We start from the raw sequence: 22,363 nt of genomic DNA, 5'->3' as shown, positions 1-22,363 counted from the left end.
GGCTGACCGTGCTAGTTTCTTTTCATACTTCCCAGAGAAGGGTCCATTTTCTTCCTCCCCAGAAATGATGAAAGTAGCTTAAAATGAGACATTTGGCTCATTTTGTTGATCAGAGAGGATTTGTCCCAGAGTTCTTTTCTTACTTCCTTTTCTTCTTTCTGCTTCTGCAACTCTCTATTTCTTAGGACAGAAAAAAAGAAAAACCATTGTCCACCACCAGTGTCCCAGAGAAGGCCCCCCCATCCCAAGATGACAGGGAAAGTGGAGACCTTCATTCCCACATTCCCAGGGAACTAGCTCGTCACTCCACACCTTTCCGTGACCACAACTCACCAGAAAACCGTGAGGCCCTGCCCCCCCCGACCCCCCCACCGCCGTGCCTGTGGCTGGGACTAGTGAGGCCAGTTTGGCCTCTGCTCAGGGCTGATGGGGACGCTGGACCCCGGGCGAAGCCCCTGCCCATCTCAGCCTGTGGCTGCGCAGCCTTCACGCTAGGAGCGTCTGTGTTACGCTCTGTCCAGGGTGCCCTGTTTCCCTGGGTACCAGGGTTTCCTCATGGACGTCGGAATCCCTCATCCTGGGAGAAGAGGGGCAGCCCCAGGTCGTGACTCGGAGGCGATGATGACCTGGGGGCGCAGTGGATGCGGGGCCGTGGGAAAGGACCTGAACCCCTGACCCCTGCCTTCCCTGTTTTCCCTTCCGGGGGCCCATTCCCACTGCTGCTGTGTCCTCTGAACACTGAGCAGACAGTTCTGCTTCCATCCAGCCCTGAAAGACCAGGAGCCAGCCGTGGTGGCCATGTAGGCCCGCCTGCCGAGCTCACATGGACAGCTCACACCAACTCCTACACAGGCCACACCGCCCTCCTTTTAAACCCAAGCACACCCAAGGTAGTGGCCAGGGTTCAACCCAGTCTTTCTGACTGCAGAACCACTCTCTTCCCCCGGACCTGGGCCTTTCCTGTGAGCCTGACAGCGTGGCTGTGATCAGGACTTGGCCAGGAGGGCGCCTCATGGACGCAGCCACTGCCCACCTCCGCCCCAAGCCCCCAGCCTTGTCCCTTCCACCCCGTGTGCCTCTGTCCTGCCCCCAGCTCCGCAGTGGCTACCCCACTCACAGCGGGACCCTGGGTGGGCTCCGGGCCGTCCCTGCTCTCAGCTCCTGTCTGCACCTCCCGGTGGGTGTCTGCCTCGCGCACCAGGTGTGTCCTGGGAGCACGGATGGTACCTGGGCACATGTCGCCCTTGGCCCCACTCACCCGTGCACGTGTCAGCCAGCTCCAGCCCCTGACCAGCCTGTACTATCCGTGTCAATAGCTCAAGTTACTGAACGTCAGTGGATCTGCAGTGCCATTTATTTTCACTGTTTTTTTCCCCTCTTCTTTTGCAGCCATGGATGGTGTGCCTTTTATGATTTCAGAGAAGTTTTCTTGTGTTCCAGAAAGTGTAAGTTTCTTGCATGATTGCACTCGGCCTCGGCTCCCTCTGCCTCTAGCCTAAGCCCTTCTCTTCACAGCGCTGCAGGGCCATCCTGGCAGCCCCCAAACCCCTCCCTTGCCAGAATCATCCATCGCTACCCTGGTGCCCCACCCCCCACCACCAGAAGCTCAAGAGCAGGACTCTGTAGCTGTGCCTAGAAGGTTCTTGATAAGTGAGAAAAAAGAAGGGATAAGGGTGGGGAGGGAGCAAGACAGACGAACAGACACACTCAGACGCAGCCACAGCCGAGGCTTCTGGATTCAGATGTGATGGTGAATTGTTCTGAACCTTGCTGGCTGTAAATATTCCTGGTTTCCAAGCTCACCTTGTTAATTTCTGCTCTTTTTTATTTAACATTGACAACGTTCAGCAGAAAGCAAGCTGCTAACCCTTCCCCATTGTCATTGCCGCATCCTGTGACGACCACATTCTCCGCTCTGAGTCGCAGGCGTCTGAATGGCGGGGCTGGGCGTGCTCACGCAGGCTGCTGCCCAGCAGCTGTGGGTCCATCGCCCACGGCAGGCCAGCACAGACCCCACGGTGCACGAGAGGGAACCAAGGCCAGGCTGGGCCCCCAAGCCGTCTTTAGTGACAGAGGGACTGAGTGAACGCGCCAGGCCTGCAGGCCGGACCCCACACCTTGAGAGGCAGGCATGGCCTCGGGCCCGCCTGGCACCCCTGTGCCCTGTCTCTGGCGGCGCCTGTACCCCTCAGTGGTGCAGGCCGGGTCTGTGGGCTCTGTAGACTTGTTCCTGGATGTTTTTCAAATCCTTGCTGCAGAAGTTTGCTCTTGAGTAGTTAATAAACACGACATCCCTGGTTTGGGCACCAGCTCAGAGTCCTTCAAGCAAAAGTGTTTTTCTTGGATCCAGCTTAAAACCACCCAGCTTGCGATCTGACCTGCCCTGGAGTTTCCATTTTCATGAAATATAATAGGCCTCCTCTGAACCCTTCTGGTAAGCGGCTTAATCTTGAAAAAAAGAAAAAAACACGCTCGTGATGTTGACACGCAGAGCCTGTGTAACTTCAGCCGACCACTCACTCCACTTGGCTGTGTTGCCATGGAGACGCTGGCGCCTCTCCCGCCCGCGCGGTTGGAGAGGCCATTCTGTCCTGCGCTGCGGCTCCAAGCGGGCAAGTTTAGTGGGGCAGTTAGAGCCTAATGATACAACAGCTGGACCGCCGCTGGATCCCGGGCCGCGCAGGCAGGCGGCCCGGTGCTCACGCCGCGCGGGCTGGCAGCAGGAGAAAGCCAAACTGTTTTGTGGCTGAGGGCAGCGCAGCTCCAGGAGCCGAGAGCCTAATTCGGTGGCCCTGTCCCAAGTCCGGGATCTGCCGACTCAGCGAGTGCTCAGGCAGGCGGCCACGGGCCAAGTCCAGCGCTTCCCCTCGCTTCTCTCTCTAATCTCCCGGCAGCCTGGCCTGGCCAGGAGGGGCCCGCCCGCGATGCTTTGTAACCGGAGAAGAGGTTGATGGAGGGATTAACCTGTCCTGCTACATCCCGCCTAGAGGCAGGCGGAGGCGCTGAGTCCCGTCAGAATCCGGGTCCTGGGGCTCAGAGCGGGCCTTCAGGGAATCCCCCCTGGCCCGGCTCAGACTCCAGCTCTTGCCCCTGCTTCTGGGCTGCAGTTCAAAACCACGAAGGCCTCCAGGGGTTTTATCCGACTCTCAGGTTGCACCTGTTCACCCCCAGCTGCTAGCCCCGGGGGGCTGCCTTGGGAATACAGATGATGGGGGTCCCAGGGGGGACCCAGGCCAGGGACCTCGGGGACAGGGCTCCCTCTGCCCCTCACCAGGCACTTCAGCCCAGGCTTCTCTGGGCCTCCAGCTGACTCTCATTGCCCTGTGTGTTTAATTTTTCATGCTGGGTGTGGAAAAGCCAGTGTTCTCAAAGAAGAAAGGTCCCCATCTCTATGAAGTTTTAGAAGCAAACACTCAATTAAAATGGTGTTATTATTTTCCACCACTGTTGATTTCTCAAACGACCATTGATGGGCAGTTGGTTAGTTCATTCACCTGGCATTTTAAATGACCTAGAGTTCCCTCCACCCCCTTCCCTGATGCTAAGGAGTCCCAGGCAAGAGATGGGCTGCCTGCCTCCCCAGAGTTCCTCAAACCCATTCCAACACCCAGGTGAGGGTGGTCAGGGCAGTGTAGTGAAGCCGTGGGCACCTGCATCCCCCTGGCTGCAGAAAGAGCATACTGGTCTTTCCGGGGTAGGGTGGGGGGTGGTCAGAGAGAGACGAGAGGCAGAAGTTACTGATAGCAGTGACGGTCTTTCAGGAGAGCTGTGGCGGCCCCCCACCCCCGACCTGGGCGCCTAAGCAGGAGTCCCCACCAGAAGGGCCCCGGTGGCAGCCAGGTTTTCTGAGTCTGCTCACGCAGCACTGTGGAGTCACACTGATGGTTTCTGTGGAAAGGAGTGGAGAAAACACCAGATCGCAGTGGGGTTTGAAGTGTCGCAGTTGTGAAGGAAAGCAAATGTGAAGCAGCACTTTTTCCAGCCATGTGAAAGGGTGACTTGATGTATTTTCAGATGCAGCCCTTTGATCTCCTGGGAATCACCATCAAATCTCTGGCAGAAATTGAAAAAGAGGTAAGCAAGCTCCCCAGAATGGGGCAGGTAGGGCCCAGGTCCTCGCTGGCCGGCCCAGCGTCTCCCTTCCACATTAAGGGTGTGTTCCAGGGACAAGAAGGGACCTCAGGGTGGGGCGGCCCTCTGAGAAAGATGCTTTCACTCAAGTTTACTACTAAGAAGAAGAAACTCACTTTTTAATGCATGTATGACTTAAAGTAATAAGACAGAAGGTTTTACATGATAACACAGAACAGTCAACGCTGCTTCATTTTGTTAAAAAAAGGTCTCAGCTTAAAGAAGGCAGAGGTTGGGGCCAGGGCACGGAGTTGGCTCTTTCCCCTTCAGTTTTATTATTTGCCTCCAGTAGGGGTTTGAGGAAATGTCCGAGCCGTTTCATGATTTAGAGGAAGGATCAAGACACATTCCATTGTGCTTGATAAAGCCAAACCCCATTTGGCGGCCTGGTTAGAAAGAGTTTGGATGTTTTCCTAATAAAAAGAGATCCCAGGATTTGGAAGCACATGTGACGCCTCTGAGGAAAGAGAGTGGCGATAACGGCACGAAACTGGGGGTCAGCTCTCCCGGTGGTCTCCCCACGTTCGCCAGACAGCGCCGGCGTGCGTGTCGTCTTCCCGTGTGGAGACGGTTGTTAAGCGGTCACATGCTTGCAGCCGACTCTCCTCGGAGAGGGACATTCGTCTCAGAGATGGAAATGGAAGAACCATTTCAATATTCTCAGCTCCTCTGGGTGTTCTCTCGTGTACCCAGCTAGCAGAAGCAGGTTGCATTATTGAAAGATGGCTGAAATCAAGGAAAATTGAATCAATATACTACAACAAATTCCTAAACCTGTCACAGCAAAAACAAGACAAAAAAGTCCCCCTTTGTCTTGGATTTTCAGTAAATCGTAAAACCCCAAGCTGACTGTCATCTATAGATTTTGAGAGGGGTAGAACAATGACCGGCTGCCACATCAGAAAAACACGTGTGGGTGGAGCCCCAGGTCAGCCCTGGCTGAAAGTGAGGTGATGCCCCCCCCCACCCCCCGCCCAGACTGCCTTTGTGTGGGGTCCCCACAGGGTGGCGCCAGCGAGTGTGTCTGGACGGCCTTTGCAGAGACCTGCTCTGGCCGCAGGCTGTGAAGCAGGGAGCCGGCCTGTGACCTTTCAGGATGGACAAGGTTGCACAGACTTTAAGGGGTGGGGGGGCCAGGGGTACGTCCCTTCTCTGCTTAAAGCTTGGATAACAAAAAAACCTGTCTCATGAACACTAAAGGGACAGGTGTGAAAAACACCATAGACAGCAAGTGCCCATGACCATGGGTTGGTGGGGGTGGGTGGCCAGTGCCGGAGACGGGACAGCTGTGAACGTCACCCCTTCTCTCCCCACTCGTCCTCCCAGGCTGTAGCCAGAGCCCCGTTTATTTAAGCACCTGCCACGTGCTTAAAGTCCAGGCTCTGGGCCTGAACTTTACCTCCATCATCACTGATTCTCACCCCGGGCTGACCAGGTGACAACATTCCTCCCCATCTCGTGGGTCAGAACTTGAGGCTCAGAGAGGCGAAGTTATCTGCCCAAGACAAGATGGAGATCTCACGTGGCGTACTCCAGATGCCCTCCTTTATGACATAAAGTCCATGGCCCCCTGTCCTTGGGCTGGTGGGGACAGTGGTACCTGGGAGGCCCAACAGCCTGGGTCCTGACCCCACCCAGGCCTTCAGGTGACCAGGCAGGATGAAATAGAAGAGAGCCCAGTGGCACAGCCAGTGCCCGTGGAAACCATCAATTCTCTTAACTCTCTTCCCACGGAAGGGCCAACAATGTGTTTGTTTAGAGTACAGTGTGCTGATGTCGGGTGCTCTGAGCAGAGCTTGGCAGGGGTAGCATCCTCAGTTTTTCCACGTAACCTTTCTGAGCCTCGGTTTCCTCTTCTGTAAAACCAGGGGAGTAGTAGTAATGAAAACGTAGCATTTATGGGTGTCACTGAGACAGTCACGGAAATGGCTCAGAGCAGCACTTGCTGTGGCAGCTGCCCGGTTAGGTATCAGTTCAGTTCAGTCGCTCAGTCACGTTCAACTCTCTGTGAGCCCGTGGACTGCGGCACGCCAGGCCCCCCGTCCATCACCAACTCCCAGAGTTTACTCTAAGTCACGTTCATCGAGTCAGTGATGGACCAACCATCTCATCCTCTGTCGTCCCCTTTTCCTCCCGACTTCAATCTTTCCCAGCATCAGGGTCTTTTCAAATGAGTCCATTCTTTGCATCAGGTGGCCAAAGTATTGGAGTTTCAGCTTCAACATCAGTCCTTCCAATGAATATTCAGGACTGATTTCCTTTAGGATGGACTCCCTGTATCTCCTTGCAGTCCAAGGAACTCTGGAGAGCCTTCCCCAACACCACACTTCAAAAGCATCAATTCTTTGGCGCTCAGCTTCACAGTCCCACTCACATCTGTACGTGACCACTGGAAAAACCATAGCCTTGACTAGACGGACGTTTGTTGGCAAAGTAATGTCTCTGCTTTTTAATATGCTGTCTAGGTTGGTCATAACTTTTCTTCCCAGGAGCAAGTGTCTTTTAATGAGGTATATAGCAAGTGTCGTGGTTGTGGGCGGTGTATTTTTTATTTATTTTTGGCTGTGCTGGGTCTTCATTGCTGCACGTGGGCTCTCTCGAGTTGCGGCGGACCGGGGCTCCTCTCTAGCTGTGGTGCTTGGGCTTGTTATCACGGTGGCATCTCTTGTTTCGGAGCTCAGGCTCTGGGGTGCGTGGGCTTCAGTAGTTGTGGCACACGAGCTTAGTTGCCCCGAGGCATGTGGAACCCTTCAGGACCAGGCATCGAACCCATGGCCCTTACATTGGTAGGCAGACCACCAGGCAGGTCCGGTAGTGTAGCGATCATTGTCACTCCCATCCCCCTGGTCCCAGGAAGCGGAGCGAATCGGTGCAAGTCCACCCCATTGCAGCCTGACGCGCTGCCCTCTGTGGACCACGCCCGCTTCCTTCCTTGCTTTCAGTGATGGGTTAAAAGCACACACTGTGTTCTCTGTTGAAGGATCCCTGGCTTCCTTCCTTGTTTTCAGTGGTGGGTTGAAAGCACATGTCTGTGTTCTCTTGTTGAAGGAAATTAAAGTGGAGTTAGAGAAAATGTAGGGAAATGGGGAGAGGTTAGACATGCTAAATAAGCTGGGAAACCATCACAGACATCCCCGCCGTCAGGGATGCCATGAGGGTTTTCGTTTAACCTGAGGATTTAGAAGGTACTTCCACCAGCCATCCACATGCACGTAATGGTGATGACATGTTGACATCCACACACTCCTTTTGCAACAAAGTCAGCGAGCATTCTCCGTAAATAAACTGGGGAACTTGCCCCTCTCAGCCTCTGAACTCAGCATAGCTCCTGGAGTTGGAGGCAGAGAAGGAGCTGAGCCCACAGCTCCCTGGCCCCATTCTCGGGCTCTGTGGGCTGGCCCTGAGCACCTTGGGGTCCCCTTGCTCAGGGGGATATTGCCTTTTTCACTTGCACCCAGTCTGGCTGTCCTTCGGGGGAGAGGGGCATCGCTTGGGGAGCAGCCTGGGGGCAGCAGGAGCTCGGCTGGGGGCTTGCTTTGCTCTTGTTTACAGCGTCAAGCCGAGCGCCCTCCCCCAAGAAGTCAGGAGACTGCCTTTGGGTTCAGGGCTGACCGTGACCTGCACTGTCCCCTTGCGCATCCTGAATGCACCCCCCCACCCAGATCTCGCCCGGGGATTCGCAAGCAGCAGGGAGAGCCTGGCGTCTGTGGGGGCTGCTTTGTGAGGGGCAGGCTCTCCCCTCCCTTATCCCTGCATGCCCCCAGGGGGAGGTGGTGTCACCCGGGCACACAGCAGAAATATGGGTCCTGGGTGGTCCTGGCTGTAGAGGAAATGGGAGTGCTTGCCCTGAAGCAGCCCATCTAAGAGTGGCGTGGGCCTGCTTGCCCCTCTGCCGGCCTTGCCTCACCCACCTGCCCTGTCTAGGGATGCTCTGTCACCACCATTTGGCCTCAGGGACAAGTCACCCCCTGAACCAGCCCCATCGCTCTGTCGGTCTTGAGCTTGGTGATTTGGGACCCTGTCCCCAGGTGCCCCCTGCCTCGCCCAGAGCAGGGGCCGACCGGACTCCAGCCTGCCACTTCTAGGAGTAACGGTGCAGGGAGATGGGTGTCGCCCCCCAGCGGTGGGCGGCAGTGCTCTTCCAGCTCCCCTACCGTGGAATCTGACCACCTCAAGGAGAGGCTGCCACCTGGCCCCGCCAGCAGGAAGGTGGCACAAGGCTCCCTGGCAGTGTGGACCAGAGCCATCCGCCGCTGTGTGGACCATGGAGGAGACATGGCGTGGTGGAGGGACACAGTTTTCGAGTCCAGCCTCCCCCCCACCAACCCTGCCCCAGATAGCACGCCAAATCTGCCACCTATGCTGGACCCTGGAGCAGGTCCCCTGGCCTCCCCATCCTCAGGGTGGCGTGCAGGCCCGGGGATCCCACCGCGGCTGTGGCGCCCACAGGAGGCCCTCCGCAGGCGTGGTGACAGCAGGCTGCGTTTCACGAATGGCCCCCAAGGAAGGTCACGACTATAAAGTCAGTGGCCGTGCCACCCGCCGCGTTTGGGGGGATTCTTTAGGTGCTCGCAGGTGGTGTGGGCTGTTGGAGTGAAGGAAGCCGAGGTGAGTAAACCAGTTCCCACTTTGAAGGCTGTCACTCTCCAGGCTCCAGCAGCCACATCCCCTGCCGTCCACGTCTACCCTCGGCTTGGGGCAGGGGCTTTGCCACTTAAATTACCCCTTAAGTCAGGAAACCATGTTTTTGCTCACCCTCTCTGGGGCACGGGAGGTGACCAGGGACCAGCCAGCAGCAGCTGTCGAGGCGAGCAGGGCGGGGGGGCGGGGGTTTGCAGGGGTCCCTTCTGGCCCTGACCTGTCCCCCGTGCCCCCAGGCAGCAGTCGCTGGGCTCTGCAGGAGGGCAGCGGGAGTCCCCGGAGGGCTGCATCCAGTGTGAAGCCCTTATCGTCCTCCCTGTTGCCCAGACAAAAGGTTCTCTCCATTCAAGAGTCGGGAAAAGTGTAATTTTGCAGCCGACCCGGTGATGAAGCGTCTTCTCTCAGCGCCAGGAGATGGGCATATAAATATTCTCTGTCTCTGCTGCTCTTTATTTCCCTTGTAAGCAGGCGCCCCATCCCTCCCTCTGATGGATGCCCCTCGCAGCCAGCCCGGGAGCTCCCCAGCTCCTCAGTTCGGCAGCGATTCTCCGGTCTCCTTGCCTCTCCCGCAGCCTGTTCATCCTCCCCCCATCCCCAGCCCCACCTCCCTCACCCACTGCCCTGTCCCTTGTCTCCGGAGCGGTGGCCCAGAGACAGTGGCCTCAACCATAGATTCCATGCCGTGTGCACAACACCACAAACCTCTAAAAATAGGAGCCAAGGGTTCTTGTGCCTGAAAGGGCAACCGGAGAGCCTCCCAGCTCCATACACAAAGACTTTCCCCACCGTGGCTGCCGCCTTCCCCTGGAAAAGACCACAGCGTTCACCCCGCTTCAGTGGGCACCCCACTCAGAAATGTGGCAAGGAGCGTCATCATTAGCCCAGCACACTCCCTGGTGGAGCAGACGGCCTCCATTTTCACTCGACTTTAAGGCTGAAAGACAAGGGAGAGTCTAATTAGTAAAGGGACTATCTGATATTAATCACTCCCTTAAAATTGACAAGGGAGGCAGTCCATTTAACCACTTAATGGCTACAGGTTTTTATGGGCTGCTGTTTGTAGACGTATTTAATGATGAAGTTATAAATCCAAAGGAGCTTAAAATTTTAATTTTATCCCTAAATATTTCCCTTGTTCTCCTGTTTGTAGTCAGTCCTCCAGAGTGTAGTCACGTGGAATGTTCCTTAAATGAACATATTTGCTAACTGGCGTGATTTCAGTTTTTAAAACATTGGTTCCAGCAATTAGGCTTTTTTTTTTTCAGTTCCCAAATGACTAGAGAAATTCGTCTTGATTATAATTGCTCTTAGCCACGCATATCTAATTTGTGTCTTTTTAAGTGTTAATTAGTAAACAGTTTGAGCTGACATCTTTATGTGTTTGTGTGTTGAAAAATGGGGCTTATTGCTTATTTAGCTTGGGGCTGATTCCACTCGCATTTACGTCACGACATTGAGGTGAAATTAATGGAAATACATTTGGCATCACGAGGTAAAAAGAATTTTTGGAACCAACTTGTGGACGTCCACTTTGCAGGGACTTCTGCAAGCGCTTCCAATGTATGAGATTAGAGTGGATTTGGGAGCTGCATGTGCAGGGAGAAAGTGAGGCAGAAGATTTTTGTATCAGTAATGAAATGGCAGAGTCCCAATTTTATAAAAGCAAAATGTTCATATCCCAGTGCAATTGTTCATTCTTCCTACTTTTGGAAAGCTTTCATTGTGCATATTAATGTTAGAAGAATTTTGCAGAGGGCGAAGTCACAAAATGCGTGATCACTTTGCACCATCTAGTGGTCAGGTCTTAAACTGCAACAGGAAATAAGGTGTCCTTTATCCGTGAGATTCAACGTTTTCATCCCCCAGCATCTTTTTTTCTTTCGTTTTCAGTCAGGAAGCTGATATGTTTGGGGAAGGAAATTCGCCTAATTCGTTTATTAAATGAAAGTTAGTTGATTAGATAGACATTAACCTTTCTTATCTATTGTTCTGCTCCCCTTTTTTTATATTTTTTTCAAAGACCTAGTTGTTCAGTCATGCCCCTGAAATCTTACAGAGCTATCACACTGAGATGAGATCATTTCAGCCAAAAACAAAGGAACCTAATGAATTAGCTTAATGGATAGCCATTCCAAAGGCATAAAAGAAGGGTGGTTATTGTCGTTCAGTCGCTAACTCAAGTCCAACTCTTTGCCACCCCATGGACCACAGCAACGCCTGGCCTCCCTGTCCCTCACTATCTCCTGGAGCTTGCCCAAGTTCATGTCCATTGAATCAGTGATGCCATCCAACCATCTCATTTTCTGCACCCTCTTCTCCTTTTGCCTTCAATCTTTCCCAGCATCGGGGTCTTTTCCGATTTGAAATGTGGGAAGTAGCTTGGGCAACCTGCCTCTCATGGACCCTTCAGGAGTCTGACTGCAGCTTGGGAACCACTGTTTGATGCCACAGACAAGACTAGTTCCCTCCCCATAAAGTGTGGCAGCCATCGTGGGCAGTTTATTATCTTCAGTATCTACCCTGCCAATCAGAATCAATTTTTTAACATTTAGTGTTTTGTTTCCAAATGCAAAGGTCATACCTGTTTTTTAAAATGCAAACACAACGGAAACAGGAAAAAGGTGAGGGTCCCCCATGGTCCATTCCTGGGAGAGAAAGACATGCCCACATCCAACAAGCATCACGTGTTCAGTACTGGACATAACGCTCCTGTAGCTTGCTTTTGCACCGACTAGTATATCTTGCACAACCTTCCGTGTCATCGCACACAGATCTGCCCCGTTCTTTTTAATGACTACATGTGGTTCCCTTTTATGATTGTGTCATAATTTATTTAAGCAATCCACTATTGATTGACTCTTGAGTTGTTTCCAGTTATTCACTATTACACTGCTGCAGTATATTTCCTTGAACATGTCTTTGCTCCCCTGGGTCTTTCTTTAGAAGAACGCATAGTATTACCATTTTGCTTTCCAAAAAGAGAGTGCCCTTTTAAACCCCCCTGCCCGGCCCCATCCTGTGATGTGTGAGGGGGCACCTGTTTCCCACACCCTCACTATAAGCATCACAGGTATTTAAAGGTGGACATCTTTTCATATATTTATCAGCCATTTGTATACTTCTTTTGTGAATCTATTCTGTGTGTGCCATTTGCCCAGTTTTTTCTATTGGCTTATTTAGTTTTTTTCATTCATTTTTGAGTTTTTTTATGTTCTTTGTAACAACCTTCTTTCTGTCCTATGTTCAAACACACTCACACACACACTTTAACCAGTGGCTTTTCACCTTGTTAAAGATGTGTTTTTCTATACAATAGTTTTTAATTTTTCATGGGCAATCTTGACTTTAATGTTTTGTTTTTGGTTTCATGTCATACTTAAGATTCCTATTTTCTCATACCTTTTTGTGTTTTAATATCTTACAGTATTAAACGGTTTTCAACTATTTGATCCATCTGAAGTTTATTAGAAGGTAAAAGCTAGAACCAGCTTCATTTTATCCTAAGCCATTAACCAGTTTTCTTATCAGTGTTTACCTTCTTCAGTCGTTTTAAGTGTTACCCTCATCGTATAGTTCCATCTGTAAGTGGACCAAGGGATGTTTTTCTTGACGCTCATCTCTGTTCTTTTTGAATGATTACCACACTGCTTTGACTCAGATAGCTTTATAATAAGCTTTAATATATGATAAGCTTAGTTCTTCCTTCTCCCCCCACCCCAGGTTTTTCTAATTATAGTCACTTGATTATTCTTCCAGCTGAACGTTAGACTCTTTTCAGGGGGAGAAACTCCACTCTAGATGTTTATTACTGACTGCACTGAGCATGTAGGTTAATAGACGTTTGGTGAAGAGTCTCCACCTGGGGCTTTGTGTCTGTCGCTCAGCAGGGTAGAAGGGTGTTCTCTGCAGAGAGTCTGCACACTTCTTTGTAGGTTATTGCTAAGTGTTTAATGTTTTTGTGGTTCTCATGAGTAGGGTCTTTTTTTCCATTATATTTCCTGTCATTTTTTGTATCAGCTGTTGACATTTATGTTTTATTTTAGGGGCTGGCTCTCTCACTGGCTTCTACTTCTGATGCTTTTCAGTTGCTTTTCTTTGGTTACGCAGGCCGGCGTTAATGTCGTCTGCAAACGCTGACACTGCCGCCTCCTGCCCCCTTCCTGAACCTTCAGCCAGCATTGCGGCCACAATGATCAGGTCACTGGGCCTCCTTGTCTGAACGGAAATTTCTAGTTTCGATACTCAACCATAATGCTGCATTTTGGCTTGCTATATATAGGCATCATTTTTTTTTTTATCGTGTTAAAGAATTAGCCATCTATTTCTATTTTCCTAAGTGTTTTTATCAGGAATGGATAGTAGCTTTTGATAAATGTCTTTTAATCATCCATTGAGATGATCATATTTTTTTCTCTGCAGGCATATTAATATGGTAGATTATATTAATAGAGTTCCTAATTCTGAGAGTCTGAGTCCCCCTCCCCCCACCACCCTCTCTGGTTCTATCAGTAACAGGGCCGCCAAGCGCCAGCCTCCGCCCAGGTCTCCAGGTTGCTCGCACAGCAGCCCAGAGCGTTCAGCATACAGATGAGGGAGCCAGGCTGAGCCCTTGGAAATAAACCTGAGGCAGAGCTGATGTTTGACAGACAGAATTACCTGCCCTGGATACCGTCATGAGTTATACCTGGCTCATGTAGAATAGAGGTCAAGGTGAATTATTTGGCCTTTTGAAAGTTCATCCTAAAAGGATTTTTCTGTCCTTTTCTTGTGGTTTGGGGAACTCTCATCCCCCAAGTTTTAAAGTGATACCCCGTACATCCCAGGGACTTCCCTGACAGCCCAGTGGTTAAGACTCTGTGCTTCCGTTGCAGGGGTGGGGCATGAGTTCGATCCCTGGTCAGGGAACTAAGATCCCACATGCTGCACAACGTGGCCAAGAAAATAGTTAATACCCCCCAAAATAGTAACACCCCCGTCAAACTGAACTCTTAGAAGGTTGCCTGACATGTAGGTAAAAGATGAGCATAAAGGTGACAAATGAGGAGGGCATCTTCCTGTAGTGATCACACAGCTTCTTTTTCACTCAGAAATCAGTGTCAGAAAGCAGCATTGTTCCAAATATTTTCCACAAATAACCTGGGAGAGGGAAAATACAAATACCCATTTTTTAGGTGATATTTAGATGAATTCTAAAATGCTGATTCACTGAGGGGGCTAGCCCTGTGGCTCTTTGTTGACGCAGAACCAGGGTTTAGTCGGCCACAAAGGTATCTGTCAGCCCCCAGCCTTGCCCAGAGCCCCACGCAGACGACGCTGGTTGACACACAGGTGCCCACCAGGCCCCCAGCCCCGCAGCACGGGAGGGGTCTGGAGAAGCAGAGCTCGTTAATACTCACACAGAGATCTAAGACCCACCGTAGAATGCACGTTCCCCCATTTTCCTTAAAATGCCTGGCCTTCTCAGTCTGTATTTCGTTTTCCTACTTTTAAGCATCATGAGTACAAGAAATATTTCTTGCTTACTCTGTCCCTATCAGTCCACACAAAATGCAGTCACAGTGATAAAATGGCGAACACTCTGGTTGGGTGATTTATAGGGAGTGGTGGGGACTGTGCAAATTGGAAAAGCCATGTGTTTCTAAAGGAGGCTGCCTCCATTCACCCATGTGAGGCTCATGGTCAAAGTGCGAGAGTCAAGGTCTGGAATTGCCGCAGCCCCCTATTTTTTTTTTTATAAAACCTGGAAGATGTTGGCATTTTATGCCAAGTCTCTCAACTTTCCCACGTTTATGACTATTTTAAAACACCACACAGGCCAGCAGCATATGAGCCTCCAGCTTGCACATGTCTGAGCATGAAGATACAAATCACATCTATACTTAAACTTCACTATTCATGGTGGAGGGGTGGGGGGACAGTGGTGGCAATGTGGATGAACCCTGGGATCAGCACTTTGCCCCATGAGTTAAACACCCCAGGATAGGGGCCATGACACCATCAGCCCAGAGGCCATGGGAATGCAGAGGACCCAAGGCTGGACCGACACACCGCTGCTTCCACAAAAGACTGAGAACCCAGATGACCTCCCCATTGTCTGAGAACTGAGTCCCCAAGCTAGCTGTCTGCTCTGCATTGAGCTGCCCCTCACTCACCCATCCACCCACTCACCTCTCACACCCTGTACCATCTGTCCATCCATCCATCATTTGTTCATTCATTCACCTCTTCTGGGCCACAGCCTCTACCAGACTCTGGAGCTACAGAAATGGCCGAGCCCCCACCCCAGCCTTGCGCTTAAGGAGGAAATGGACAGTGATGTGGAGCCCTGGAGGCCAGTAATTAATCGTCCCCAGAGGAGGACAAATGCCCCAGGGGGGAGTAGCCTTCCCAAAGGCACCAAGGGGTGGTGCTTGAAGGGAGGCGGGGTCGGGGCTGGGATCTGAGAAGCCATGCGTGGGGACAGGCCTGTGCAAGAAGCTTCCACACCTCCCTCCTGGGAGTGGAGCTCTTCCCCGGGTGGGGACTTGGGAGGCACTTCACTACTCTGTGCTCCACCGGATCCTAGGTGGAGATGCTCCTGAGCAAGGGTGTCCTGCCCTGAGTCGGGGGCTCTCCCAGCACTGAGCCCAGGGCGGCAGGCCGTGAAGGGTGCAAGTGGGTGTCGCCATCCCCTCCCAGGAGCCCCAGGCCTGGGGCAGGAAAGGGAAGAGGGTGCTGACAGGTATTGACGAAGATGACCTGGGTCCCCCGGGGTCAGAAGATGCAGGGGCTGACTCTGCACGTGGTCTCAGTCACCATGCAGCCACGCCGGGCACGGTGCCCAGACAGACATGGTCCCTGCCCCTGGAGCAGGGGCATCTCAGAGGGCAGGTTTTCCAGCCCCTCGTTTAGGGTGAGACCGAGCAGCGGGACTGGGTGGGGCTCAGGGTTTCTGACGCTGGGGTTGCTGCTTGCGGGTTAGCGCTGGGGAACCTGAGGAGAATGCAGAAGAGGCTTCCCAGAAGGTTCACAGCGACCCCGCTGGGGGCTTGTCATGGGACCCGCCTGCTTCCCGACCCAGTGGCCTCACTCAGGACAGTCACCCATCGTCGGAAGAGCAGTGGTACCAGCTTCACTGGCAGAGGGGATTCTGTCCCCAACCCTGACTGGGGACCCAGCAGCTCCTGCCCCTCCCATCCCCTTACAAGTGGCCACACTAGTGACCAAGGGCTCGTGGGCTGTAATCCAGGAGCCCTGACCTCCAGGCCCAGCTGTGGACTCACAGCGCTGAGGGGTGAACAAGGCACCGCCCCAGCTCTGGGGGATTCTAGGACCCCCTCCAGCTCTGGGGGGGCCCGTCTTGGCTGCCCCATGTCCCCTGAGCCCCAGTCTGCGTGTGACAGCCTTTCCTTGGAGCCCTTTTAGAGCCCTTCTATGGCTTCTCAGCCCGGGGCCTCCCCCTTTCACCCAGGCTTCCGGATGTGTCTCTGGAACCGTAATCCAAGTGTGAAACGAGACTCCTGTGGGAAAGTGGGGAGACCCGGACTCGTCCCTGGGCCTCTGGGCCTCCCTGGCCCTTTCCACAGCTCGAAGGGGTGGACGTGTATTCACATCAGCTGGACGGGCCCTCCCAGCACACACAGGCCTGCTCCGTGGGGGCCCTCAGGGCCCACTGCTCACAGGGGCACCTGCCCCTTCCCTCCCCTGGGGAGGGGGCCGAGATCCAGCAGCCAGGCTTCAGGAAAGAGATGGGAGGACACAAGCCCTCATGTAGGGAGAGGAAGCTTCCAGAGCTGCAATTCCCTGAGGATCTGAACCAGGCATCGAGCGTGGCAGGTATCATGTCCTGGCCCCCAGGGCTGGGCAGGTGCCAGGACAGGCTGCAGGAGAGGCAGGCTGGGGGCCGGTGGGGCCACTGCTCAGAGCTCACCCACCACCGCGTGCCCCAGGCACCCTCACAACTGTGGCCCCAGCCCCAAACCAGGCTCGGCGTTGGCCGGCGTCTTGCTCCTTCACTCTCCCAGCCTGTCTTCACCCTGCCAGGCCCCTGAGGCCCAGCCTGGGCTCCTTCAGGCCTGCCCCTGCCGCCATCCTGCCAGGCCCTTTTGTGACCCCACCTGCCCCCCATCTCAGAAGCCCACCCGTGTAAGTGGTGAGTACAGACCCCTGTCCTGAGGCCGGGTCCCTGCCCCTGGCACCCTCGGGGCCTCGTCCAGGCCCCGGGGACCTTGGGAAGTCTGATCCTCCCCTGAGCTTCAGCTCCCACGTCTCAAAATTCAGGTTCTAAAAACAGCCCCTTACTGCCGCCTCTCGTCCGGAGCCCTCCCTGGGTCTCCTAACCATCACATCAACGCGTGTCTAACCATTGAAATCACTTTAGTGCTTTTTAAAAAAGCAATGCTGCCTGCGCCGCCCACTAGTTAAACCAGAACCACCCTCACCCCGCCCGCTGTCCGGCAGGGCCCAGGTTCAAACCCTTGACTCTCCGATGCAACCCTTGGCTCTGACGGAGGACCGGGTTTTCTCATTCAAGGTGCTTTCACAGTTGTCGTGGGTGATTCTCACGTCTGCGCGAGTGGATGCGGGCTCGCTCCCCCACCCCCACCCCCGTCCCTTTCTGCCTCGAGGCTGAGGCCAGGATGCCTTTGGCTCCACGGTGTGGCCTCGCAAGGCCAGGATGTTGGCCTCACTGTGACAAAACCTCTCGGAATCTGGGAATTGAGCGCCATGGCTTAAGAGTTGTCATGATGGCCCTTGTCCACCAGAGGGCGCTGTGGCTGGGGGCGCTGCTCCGCGGGGGTCTCAGCTCTGTGAACCAAAATGCTTTTTAATTGAAAAATTTTTTTAATTCAAAAAGGATTTGCTGTTTGTGCGCGAGTGCAGGTCCTCCTTATGCAGGAGACTTAATGTCTTGAGTAAACAGATCCGGGCCCAAATCCACCTTCAAAGGTACTCACTGTTTGCCCAAGGGAGCGAAAGGGCTTCCAGAAGCGGCCTAGTCTCTTGGGCAAACACTCGGGGCCAGCCCGTCCCGGGCAGGGGACAGCGTCTGTGGGAAGGGTTATCCGCGGCCTAAGGGGGATTATGGCGGGGGGACATATGTTGAAATTTCATTTGGGGAGTTAAGAGAAAACAAGAGGTGGGGGAGCAGTGCTTTTCTCCAGCCAAGATGACCTAAAAAGGGAAAAATCTCAAGGGCAGGGGCGGGGCGGTGGTGGGGGTGGGGTGCAGGCTGTGCCGCGGGTCTCTGGCCCTCTCTGGGGGCGGGGAGGCGGTGGCATGCTCGGCCCTGAGTCAGGAGAAGGCGGCTGTGTACCCCTGATTTACCCACCAAGACATGCCCACACCCCCTCACCCCAGAGAGTGAAAGAAGCAAGAATTTAGTTTATCCTTGAAGGCTCTTCTACACCACCAGCCCGCCCCCAGCCACCCAGGGACCCTGTCCCTTCCTGGCCACAAAGACAGGCCTCCCAACCACCTACCCCCCAATGCAGTTTGACCCCAGCCCGCCTGCACCCCCTTGTCCCCACTGCCCCATGCCCTCGGAAAGTACCCTTTCTGGGCCTACCTCTGGCAGCATCCAAGTCTCTGGGCCTGGCCCCTGGGCCCCTGGGTCCCTGGCTGTGGACATCTAGGGGCCTGTGCCTCCGTCCCCTTTCACGTACCCTCTGGCCAACTGGCCCCCAGCAAACTCAGGCGGCTTCCCTGCCCTGGGTGTTCCTGCCACCTGGGAGCTGGGCACAGCAGGTGCTGGAGGGTAGAGGTGACCCAGCCCACAGCTGGTGGTGCCACTCCAGCAGGCTGACACTGGGCTGGCTCCCTCACTTAGGTGCCTCACCTCAGCTGTACCCCCAAGCAAGGCCTCAGAGCAGCCCAAGCGGAGCTCCCCACCACCACCAGCAGCCTCCTCCCCACAGCCCCCCATTCCCTCCTCAGTGCCCCCCTCAGCCCTAAAGTCTCTGGCCCTTCCTCTCTGCCCCTCCCGTCCACTCCCACGTCCCTCTGGTACGGCCACAGAACCGACCCGCAGCATCGGGTCACCGGGGAGCTGGCTGACGAGGCGGAATCTCTGGCCACCCTCTGGACCTGCTGAGGCAGGACCTGTGTGTGCTACAGGCTGACCAGCCTGCTGCTCTCAGTCTGGGTGCCACCCTCTGTCCACCCCCGAGGAGAGACCACACTCTGCTGTCCATGTCGGCACCGCCCTGAAGCCTTGGCCCACCCAGCCCTGCCCCTGCTGAGGTCACCACGTGTTTTTAGTGACCCCGTCCCCCCCGCCCCAGCCTGTGCAGCTCAGGCCGACTGCTGCCCCCTGATCCCCCCCGTCCTCCTCCCTGGCCCTGGGTCCGTCGCCAGGGCTGGTGTCCTGCCTTCCAAGCCCGTCGTCTTTGTCTTCTGATCCTGTGCGCTTTCCTCCAAACATCTCCACACTGTAACTCCAGATACCCTCTCCCCTGAGGGCTCCTCCCATCCCTGCATTCCGGGTTCATCCACGTCTCTGCAGCCGGGCAGGCGGCACCCCAGAGTACTCCTCAGGGACCACCCTTGGCCATTGGCAGAAATGCCCTCATGTTCTCTCCCCCAGGCTGCTCTCTTCCTATTGCCCATTTGGGTTAAAGCATCGCAGTGCCGGCGTCCATCCCCTGCCCCTCTTGTAGGGCTCCCTCCTGACCCCAGAGCCCAGCACAGGCAGATGCAGGTGGGTGAGTGGGTGATGGAGGCAGATTGTTTCCTGCCGTGATGCTCCTGAGCAGCCACAAGGTGGCGGTATTGTCCAAAACTTTACCTGAAGTCCTCCTGGTCTGAGGCTGCACCACTCCTCCAGCTTCCTGGAGCTGGAGTGCCCGGACCATGGCCGGAGCCCGGGTCATTAGCAGCAAAGTGGGGCCGCGTTGATGTCTTCTGTTACGTAGCCAACTTCTGCTTGCCTGGTGCTGGGGCAGGCAGGCCCTTAACCTGCCACACCTCATCCCACCCTCAAAGAGGGCCCCGGGAGTAGAGATCGTCACCCCCACCTTCTTTATTGAAGTATAAAAGGCATATTGGCTTCAGGTGTACAACATGTTTCGATAGTTGTATACATTGCAAAGCAATTATCATAATAAACAGTTACCATCTTTTATCTTACATAGTAACAACTGTTTTCTTCTGACGAAAATGTTTAAAATTTAGCAACTACCAAAATATGAATTGCAGTGTTGATATCTATATTCACGACGCTGTGCAGTATATCTTCAGGACGTAATCACCCTGTAGCTGGAAGTCTGTGCCTTTTCACCCCCTTCTCCCATTTCACCCACCCCACCCCGCCTCTGGCATCTGCTCTGCCCAGTGAGCTTGGTCTTGTTGTATCCTGGGTTCCACATATAATTGAGATCTCCAGGTGTTTGTCTTTCTGTGTCTGGCTGACTTCATTTAGCACAACGCCCTCTGGATCCATCCATGTTGTTACAAATGACAAGATTTCATTCTCCTTTTATTCTTTAAACTTTTGTACTGAGCATAGTTGAGTTACAGTGTGGGGTTTCAGGTGTGCAGCAAAGCAGTTCCATTTTTTACACAGATACACACACACGTATAGATACACCCTTCCTCAGGCTCTTTTCCCTTATAGGTTACTATAAAATATTGAGTACAGTTCTCTATGCTATACAGTCGGTCCCTGTTGGTCATCTGTTGTGTATACAGTGGTGTATATTGGTTAATCCCCAACTCCTAATGGATCCCTACCTCCTGCTTCCCCTTTGGTAGCCACACGTCTCTTTTCTACGTCTGTGGGTCTACTTCCGTTCTGTATACTAAATTCATTTGTATCCCTCCCTTTAGATTCCACATATAAGTGATATCCATGATTTTGCTTTTGTCTGATTTACTTTATTTAGTATGATGAGCTCTGGATCCACCCGTGTTGCTGCAGATGGCATTCTTTCTTTTCATAGTTGAGTAGCATTCCGTTGTGTATATATAGGCAAAATTACTGGAGTGGGTTGCCATTCCCTTCTCCAGGGGATCTTCCCAACCCAGGGATCGAACCCAGGTCTCCTGCATTGCAGGCAGATTCTTTACAATGAGCCACCAGGTATGCCCGTACATATATATATGTGATATATACATATATATCACATTTCCTTTATTCATTGCTCTGTTGATGGACTTTTAGGTTGCTTCCATGTCCTGGTTATTATAGAGTGCTGCAGTGAACTTTGCTGCTGCTGCTGCTGAGTCGCTTCAGTCGTGTCCGACTCTGTGCTACCCCATAGATGGCAGCCCACCAGGCTTCCCCGCCCCTGGGATTCTCCAGGCAAGAACACTGGGGTGGGTCGCCATTTCCTTCTCCAGTGCAGGAAAGTGAAAAGTGAAAGTGAAGTCGCTCAGTCGTGTCCAACTCTAGCGACCCCATGGACTGCCGCCCACCAGGCTCCTCCGTCCACGGGATTTTCCAGGCAAGAGTACTGGAGTGGGGTGCCATTGCCTTCTCTGAGTGAACACTGGGGTACATGTATTTTTTCAAATGATTTTCTCCGGATATATAGCCAGGTGTGGGATTGCAAGATCGTATGGTAACTCTATTCTTAGTTTTTTTAAGGACCCGTCATGCTGTTCTCCATAACGCCTGCACCAATTTCCATTCCTTCACACCCTCTCCAGCATGTATTATTTATAGGCTTTTTGATGATGGTCATTCTGACCAGTGTGAGGTGACGCTTCATTGTGATTTTGGTCTGCATCTCTGTATCAGCAGTGTCGAGCATCTCTATGTGCCTTTTGGCCATCTGTATGTCTTCTTTAGAGGGGTGTCTGTTTAGATCTTCTGCCCATTTTTTTTGATTGGGCTGCTTGTCTTTTTATATTGAGCTGAATGCACTGTTTGTATTAATATATTTTGGAGATTAATACCTTGTCAGTCGGATCATTTACAGATATTTTCCCCAATTCAATAGGTTGTTTGTGGTTGTTTTGCTTTGCAAAAGCCTTTGAGTTTAATTAGGTCCCATTTGTTTTTTGTTGGTTGGTTGGTTGGTTTTTATTTCCATTCCTCTAGGAGACAGATCCAAAAAGAGATTGGTATGATTTATGTCAAAAAGTGTTCTGCCTGTGTTTTCCTCTTGGAGTTTTATAGTATCTTGTGTTCACATTTAGGTCTTTAATCCACTTTGAGTTTATTTTTTGTGTATAATGTTAGAGAATGTTCTAATTGTATTCTTTTACATGTAGCTGTCCAGTTTTCCCAGCATCACTTATTGAAGAGATTGTCTTTTCTCTATTGTATGTTCTTTCTTCCTTTGTTGTTGATTAATTGACCATAATTATGTGGGTTTGTTTCTGGGCTTCCTATCCTGTTCGCTTGATCTGTATTTCTGTTTTTAGGCCAGTACCATACTGTTTTAATTACTGTAGCTTTGTAGTGTAGCCTGAAGTCAAGGAGTCTGATTCCTCCAGCTTCATTTTTCTTTCTCAAGGTTGCTTTGGCTATTTAGAGCCTTTGTGTTTCCCTACAAATTAAATTTTTTTTTTTGTTCTAGTGCTGTGAAAAATGCCATTGGCATTGAATCTGTAGACTTTCTTGGGTAATACAGTCCTTTGACAATATGGATTCTTCCAATTCAAGAAT

At 52.7% G+C, this 22,363-nt stretch overlaps 1 protein-coding gene and 1 long non-coding RNA gene across 4 annotated transcripts in view; one reads left to right on the top strand and one right to left on the bottom strand.

The window, feature by feature from the left end:
- The window catches only part of MVB12B (multivesicular body subunit 12B), a 215,042-nt gene that overhangs the window by 171,331 nt on the left and 21,348 nt on the right, over positions 1 to 22,363 (top strand). For 2 of the 3 annotated variants that reach the window (XR_009600100.1, XM_027966440.3), the window contains exons 8-9: positions 1,390 to 1,445; positions 4,015 to 4,074. Coding sequence is in view for 2 of the 3 variants with exons in the window: in XM_027966440.3 (XP_027822241.1) it covers positions 1,390 to 1,445; positions 4,015 to 4,074 (116 nt within the window). In the remaining variant the exon portion in view is untranslated. Of the gene's footprint in view, positions 1 to 1,389; positions 1,446 to 4,014; positions 4,075 to 4,423; positions 4,976 to 22,363 lie in introns of those variants that run through there. The other variant, XM_042245702.2, reaches the window with a different exon arrangement.
- LOC132659553 (uncharacterized) lies at positions 4,222 to 8,066 on the bottom strand. The gene is made up of 2 exons (XR_009600101.1): positions 5,553 to 8,066; positions 4,222 to 4,857 (listed from the first exon to the last, which is right to left on the bottom strand). It is a non-coding gene; the product is annotated as an uncharacterized LOC132659553 (long non-coding RNA).

The sequence above is a fragment of the Ovis aries genome, chromosome 3, assembly GCF_016772045.2.
Source record: "Ovis aries strain OAR_USU_Benz2616 breed Rambouillet chromosome 3, ARS-UI_Ramb_v3.0, whole genome shotgun sequence".
Classification (NCBI taxonomy): Eukaryota; Metazoa; Chordata; class Mammalia; order Artiodactyla; family Bovidae; genus Ovis; species Ovis aries.
This window is presented reverse-complemented; position numbering and strand designations above follow the sequence as displayed.